At 48.7% G+C, this 7,082-nt stretch overlaps 1 protein-coding gene across 2 annotated transcripts; it reads right to left on the bottom strand.

Moving 5' to 3' along the window:
* Nucleotides 1–3,166: 3,166 nt before the first annotated feature.
* On the bottom strand, nucleotides 3,167–4,720 carry ISG15 (ISG15 ubiquitin like modifier). Of its 2 annotated transcripts, none has more exons than XM_027766544.1 (2): nucleotides 4,564–4,615; nucleotides 3,167–3,911 (listed from the first exon to the last, which is right to left on the bottom strand). In XM_027766544.1, exon 2 carries the CDS (start codon nucleotides 3,848–3,850, stop codon nucleotides 3,401–3,403), a length of 450 nt encoding a protein of 149 aa, XP_027622345.1. In that variant the 5' UTR covers nucleotides 3,851–3,911; nucleotides 4,564–4,615; the 3' UTR covers nucleotides 3,167–3,400. The 2 variants fall into 2 exon arrangements, with proteins under 2 accessions (XP_027622345.1, XP_006164142.1); XM_006164080.3 differs by having other exon boundaries at nucleotides 3,175–3,871; nucleotides 4,564–4,720.
* Nucleotides 4,721–7,082: the final 2,362 nt, after the last annotated feature.

The following is a 7,082-nucleotide window of genomic DNA, read 5'->3' as shown; positions in this document are numbered from 1 at the left end:
GGGGGCTCGGGGCGGCGCCGGGGCCAGGAACGTCGGGGGCTCTCTGGTCGCGAGGAGGGGCTGCCAGAACCTCGGACCCCGCCACCCCTCGGACCTTGCAGAGCTGCGCCCCTCCCTCAGTGGGAGGAACGCATCTCCCGGTCGCTGGGACAGAGAACTGAGGCTCCGTAAGTCCCCGGCCCCCAGGCGGGTCGGAGCGAGGAGGCAGTCCCAACAGGCCGCACCCCCAGCCGGCTTGGACCAAGGCGGGCGATGATTGGTCAGAACGAGCCGAAGACCCGCCCGTTTCCCGGCCCCGTTCTCTCGGGCCCCCAATGCCTGGAGGAGGGCGCCACCTGCCGTCTCAGGGCTGCATTCTCCGATCCACACGTAGATAGCCAGGCACGCCCCCTCCCCTGCTCCTAGACTGAAGCTTCTCCAAGAGTGGCTCTGCTCGGCACTCTGAGTAAACTGAGGTCCAGAGAGTCAAGTTAGAGCTTGGCCTACATGAAAATCCATGAGGAGAGAAAAGAGACCCCCCTCAGTACCCTCACGACTGGGTTTGTAGTCCATCCCTTACTTAGGCCATCCAAAGATCTCAGCCAGAGGCAATAAAAGGAGACGGGCTTAAGAAAAACAGAAAAAGATGGGGCCGGCAAGTGGCGTAGTGGTTAACTCCCACATGGACGACTATGGCTTGAATCCTGGACCTGGCGGCCTCTTTCTCACTTTCCCTCTCTCAATCTGTCCTTATCTAGTCAAGTTTAAATAAATAAACAAAGTTAAATAAAATAACTATTTAAAAAGAAAGAAAGAAAGAAAGAAAGAAAGAAAGAAAGAAAGAAAGAAAAAGAAAGAAAGAAGGGCCAACAGATGGTTTAATGGTTGCATCGCTGGACTCCCACATAGTTGACCACAATTTGAGTCCCAGACCTGGCCACTTCGAACTCATGCTGAACATTTGTGCATACATGCTGAAAATCGCGAGAGGAGAATGGAGAAGAGATTGTGACGTGGCCATCCCCTCTCGGGGGTGATTTCTTACTTTCTGTTTCTCTGGAGGGTCCAGGTGCCTTATAGTAAAATATCTTTTTTTATATATATATTTATTTATTTAATTTATTATTATTATTATTTTTCACATGAGTTTTGCCAGAGAAAGAGAGAGAGAAGGAGAGTGAGAAAACAAGCCACAGGTCCAGAACTTGAACCACAGTCGAGCATGTGGGAATTCCAGCGCCTTAACCACCACACCACCTGCTGGCCCCCTAAATTTTTAAAAATATAATTATTTATTTAATTTATGTATTTTTTTGTAGTAAAATATCTTTATCAAAAAAAAAAAGGAAGAAAGAAAAGAAAAGAAAGGTGATAGTAGAAGAGTCGTCTCAGGAGGAGAACCCCAACCTGACCCAACCCTTGTGGTAGGTTCTGGAAAAGAGATGGCACCAAAGGTCTGTGCTCACAGATAAGCTGCTATATGACAAGTGAGGTTGGAGCCCGGAAATAAGGCTGGAGTGCCCTCCTGCTATTCACACATGTGCATGTCTACACATAGTGGCCATGGGCACAGCCAGACCTGGGTGTCCCCTGGTTGACCTGAATTACCACATTACAGAAAAGAGGACTTCTGGGTCTTTAGCCAAATCTTCCTGAGTGGTCTGAATGCTGAGATCTGAATGCCTTCAGGGTCATGGTCTCTGGACCAGAGAGATACATACCCTGCTGTACTCCGCCTCTCCCATCTTACCTGTGTCCTAGCTGACTCAGCCTGGTTCCTGTGAGACTCATTTGGCAAGTCAGTGTAAGAGGAAAAGACAGAGCAGGAAGCATCTGGTGATAAAAGGGCGAGTAGCTGGTACCAAATTAGACGTCTTCCACTTGGGAAAAGCTCTTCTGTGTGGACAGTATGTGCCCCACATGTTCCCTTACTGGCTGGCCATGGTCTTCCATTAAGCAGAGCTTTGAAGTGGGGTGGACATATTGGCCTTGGTGGTCCAGGCCCTGTCCCCACCCCTCCCTAAACTGATGAAGGCTAGATAAGGCAGACTGGTAGATCCTGGAAGGTCAAGGAGCTGCCAGCCAGGCAGGCCCCAAGGATTCCCACTGGAGCCTCACCCTGTGGCCTTTGGGACCTGACCAGAACTGTCCCTCCTGATGCTGTCTACTGACCCCTCAGCCTGGCTGGCGTGGGCTCCAGCAGTTCTGTCTCTTTTTCTTTGGAAGTTAATTTCCCAGGGCCAGCAGATGGCGTGATGGTTAAGGTGCTAGATTTCACATGGCTGATGCCGCAGTTCAAGTCCTGGACACAGTGGCTTAAAAAACATGCTGGGGGCTAGCAAGTGGCATAGTGGCTATGAGGCTGGACTCCTGGGCCAGTGGCTTGAAAATCACATCAGGTGTGTGTGTGTGTGTGTGTGTGTGTGTGGGCCCAAAATGCCAAGAGAAGAATGGTGTGCCCAAAATGCCAAGAGAAGAATGGAAGAGAAGGGGTGCATTTGTAGCCATTCCCCCAGGAGGCGATTTCTCACTTTCCCTCTTACTGTCAATCTCTGGCAAGCTCATGCACCCTATAGCAAAAACCTTTTTATTTTTCTTGAAGAGGTTTTTGCTATAGGGTACGTGTGCTCGCCAGAGACAGAAAGAGACAGAGAGACAGAAAGCGAGAAATCACTCCCCAGGGGGGATGGCCACTCCACAATCCCTTCTCTTCCATTTTCCTCTTAGGATCTTGGACACGCACGCACACACCCAGCGTGCGGGTCCGAGACTCAAACCGTGGTCCACTACTTGGGAATCCAAAGACATAGCCATTATGCTAACTGCTGGTCTCAGGCAAAAACCTTTTAAAAACAAACCAACAAAAAGAGCCAGCAAGAAGCATAGTGGTTAAGGCACTAGACTCCCATATGGCCAACCACAGTTTGCGTCCTGGACCCAATGGCTTGAAACTCATGCTAAGCACATATGTGTGCATGTCCAAAATCCCGAGAGAAGAATGGAGAAGTGACTGTGGTATAGCCATTCTCCCTGGGGAGGGGGGGGTGATTTCTTGACTTTTCTTTCTGTATGTCTCTGGTGAACACACACGCCCTAAATTTTATTTAGAGAGCAAAAATTTCTCTCTAAACAAACAAACAAACCAAACATGATGAGCATGTTTATGTGTGTAGTTATTTTGACTCTATTAGGCACTAAGGGTGAAGCCTTTTATTTGGTAATGCAGGACTAGTCAACACAGATGGGTTCTTTCCCCCAGCTCCCTCCCCAACCTTATTAGCAGGGGTACAGAATGAGGGAGGCAATGAGGGGAGTGCTGGAGGCCAAGGATGCAAAGATGACAATTTCTCTTTGCCTCAACATTTATTACTGGCGATTGATCCTGGTCAGGCACTGGGTGCTGGCACTCCCAAACCCTTCCTTACCCTCCCCGCAGGCGCAAATGCATATACACCGTGCTCTGGGACATCAAGCCATATTCCCCCAGTGGTTTCTGGTCTTCCATGTCTCTCCCCTCATAGGACAGCCAGAACAAGTCAGCCTGCACACCCTCCTGCTGGGACACCAGCTGCTTGAGATGGGCCACCGTCTGCGTCAGCCGGACCTCGTAGGAGCTGCTGCGGCCTTTGTTGTTCCTCACCAGGATGTTCAGGGGGCTGTCGCAACTTTGCACTACCAGCAGGACTATGCTGTCAGAGTCCAGGCCCTGGTGGCCAAGGGGGACTCTGTCCTGCAGCACTGTGCCGCTTGGGTGGATAGCCAGGCGCTGTTGGAAGGCAGGCACACCGATCTTCTTGGTGATCTTCTGCTTCAGTTCCATTGCCAGCATGGAGTCACTGATGGGCACCATGAACTCTTGGCCCCCCAGCATCTTCACCTTCAAGTCCCGGCCCTGCAGACATCACATGAACACGGAGACCTGGACACCAGTCCTGGGGCCACTACCGCAGGTTATTGACTGCAGGACAGCTTCCTCCATCCTGGGGGGCATTGTTTCCTCCTACCTACCCTTTCTTCCCATCAGGAGAGGGACCCCAGGCACAAGGAGGCACAGAAGGGGCCATTTCTTTTCTTTTCTGGAGAGGTTTTTGCTATAGGGCGCGTGTGCTCGCCAAAAAGACAGAGAGAGACAGAAAGCGAGAAATCACCCCCCAGGGGGGATGGCCACACTGCAATCCCTTCTCCTCCATTCTCCTCTCAGGATCTTGGGCACGCATGCACATGCACCCGGTGTGAGTTTAAACCACAGGGTCCAGGACTCGAACCACAGTCAGCTACATGGGAGTTCAGCGACATAGCCATTACACTAACTGCTGTGCCAAGAAGGCGCCGTTTCTAAAAGAAAAGCCAGCCTCTTACAGCCATCCCACTGTCTCCCTCCACCTGCTGCGTGCCCCACCCCACATCAGATTTCAAAAGCCCATCCGACCCCTCACACTTAGGACCCAGGACTAGCTCTGGGAACTCTGTTCTCTCCTTAACAAAGAATCCACTAGGCAGAGGGGGAAAAAAAGGACAGGAATGGAGCCACTCGCCCCTGCTTCCATCCCCCCCCCACACACACCCCTGTCAAATTCGCCTTACCATGGCTGTGGGCTGTGGTGCTAGGTCCTCTGCAGGCACTGACAAGTTCGCTGCTTCTGAGGTCTGGCAGCACCTGCGGCTGGCTCAGTCCTTTTATGAGCCCTAGCAGCACACGTCAGGGGTGGTGTCGTAAGCAAGCCTGCACCAGGGATCGCGTTCTGCTGCAGTTTCAGTTTCCTTTTCCCCAGGCATGACCCAGAGTGAATGGGAGAAACAAAACCAAATGATAAAAGCCGGGCAGTGGGAGCCGGGGAGAGGTCAAGATCTCAGAGGGGCTGTCAGCACCCTCATCTCCCCACTCATCTCCCATTCAGAAATGTGCCTTCAGAAACTCCCTAAATATTCATTACTTCAGGTCGTCACAAAAGCCATAACATGAACAGATGTTATGGCTTTTAAACTTTCGTTTTCGATTTACTAATTTGCAACATTAGTAAACAGAAAATATGGCCATGGTTAATTCAAAAACAATATAAAATAGTGTGACAATCCATACTAGCCAGCGATAACCATCGTTAATTTAGAATATTTATTGTCAATAAACTTTATACATTGTTAATAAAATTTGAATTTTAATGTATTTTCATTAATATTTAAAAATTAATATTTGTTTTTAAAAATAATTATTTAGTTACATTTATTTATTTATCTATCTATTATGAGAGATTTTTGCTCTATGGCAAGTGCGCTTGCTGGAGACAGAGAGAAAGAGAGACACAAAATGAGAAATCACCCCCCGGGGGGGGATGTTCACCTCATGACTTCTTCTCTTCCATTCTTCTCTTAGAATTTTGGGCACACATATACACACTCCTGGCATGAGGTTTTTTTTTGTTTTTTTTTTTTGAGAGGTTTTTGCTATAGGGCACGTGTGCTCGCCAGAAAGACAGAGAGAGAGAGAAGAACAGACAGAAGGCGAGAAACCACCCTCTGGGGGAATGGCCACGCTGCAATCCCTTCTCCTCCATTCTCCTCTTGGGATCTTGGGTGCACAAGCACATGTGCCCAGCGTGAGTTTAAGCCACTGGGTCCAGGACTTGAACCACGGGTTGGCTACATGGGAGTCCGGTGACATAGCCATTACACCAACTGCTGGTCCCATCCTGGCATGAGTTTCAAGCCACCAGGTCCAGCACTCAAACCACAGTCAGCCAAATGGGAATCCAGTGCCTTAACCACTACAACATCTGCTGTCCCCTAGTATTATTATTATTATTCTTTTAGAGGTTTTTGCCATAGGGTGCATGTACTTGCCAGAGAGAGACAGAGACAGAGACAGTGAGAGGAAAGTGAAAAATTGACTCTTGGGGGTGGTCACACTGCAATCCCTTCTTCTCCATAGTCCTGCTGAGATCATGGGCATGCACATGTGCTCAGCATGGTTTTGAAGCCACCAGGTCCAGGACTTGAACCACGGTTGGCCATGTGGGAGTCCAGTGATGTAACCACTATGCTATCTGCTGGTCCCTTATTATTATTTTTAAATTTGCTATAGAGCACATGTGCTCACCAGAAAGCTGGGGAGGGGGGGGGAATAGAAGGGTAAGGTCCTGGATTTGAACTGCAGTTTGTCATGTGGGAGTCCAGTAACCCAACTACCATACTACCTGCTGGCCCCAAATATTTGGTTTTTGTGTTTGTGTTTTATTATTTTTTAGAGGTTTTTGCCATAGAGCACTTGCACATACCAAAGAGAGAGAAAGAGACAGAGACAGCAAGAAGGAAAGTGAGAAATTGCCCGCTAGGAAGGATAGCCATGTGACAATTCCTTCTCCTCCATTCTCTTCCTGGGATTTTGGGCACGCACACACAAGTACCCAGTGCGATTTTCAAGCCATTGGGTCCAGGACTCGAACAACAATTAGCCATGTGGGAGTTCAGCAACATACCCACTACGCCACCTGCTGGCCCAAATATTTAAAAAAATAAAACAAATGTGTCTTGATTTTTTAAAAAATGTACTTATAAATACTATCAAAAGTGTAAAGACAACCCAAAGAATGGGAGGAAATATTTGCAAATCATATATCTGGTAATGGTCTGGAATGCAGAATGTATAAGAACTCTTATAGGCCTCACCCTGGCCTAGTGGCTAAGAGAGCTTAATCCCACATGGCTGACCATGCAGTTCAAATCTCAGCACTCAGAGCTTGAAAAACACACCAGGCATATATGTGTGTGTGCCCCAAATCTCAGTGGGATGGTGAGATGGAGAAGGGCTTGCAGTATGACCATGCACCATTAGGGAGTGCTTTCTTCCTTTCCCAGTCTCTTTCTGTCTGTCTCTGGTGAGTGCATGAGCCCTCTCACAAAATTTTAAAAAGAAAACATCTTACAACTCAATAACAAGAGGGCAACTCAAGGTCAATGGGTGTCATGAAGATTATGGGACTTGGATCCCACATGGCCAACTGTGCAGTTCCAGTCCCAGACCCAGTGGCTTAAAAATTATGCCAGGTGTGTATGTGTGAGTGCCCAAAATCCTGGGAGAAGAATGGAAGAAAAGGGATTGTGGTGTG

Source organism: Tupaia chinensis, unplaced genomic scaffold, assembly GCF_000334495.1.
Source record: "Tupaia chinensis unplaced genomic scaffold, TupChi_1.0 Scaffold143584_1, whole genome shotgun sequence".
NCBI classification, from domain to species: Eukaryota; Metazoa; Chordata; class Mammalia; order Scandentia; family Tupaiidae; genus Tupaia; species Tupaia belangeri.
This window is presented reverse-complemented; position numbering and strand designations above follow the sequence as displayed.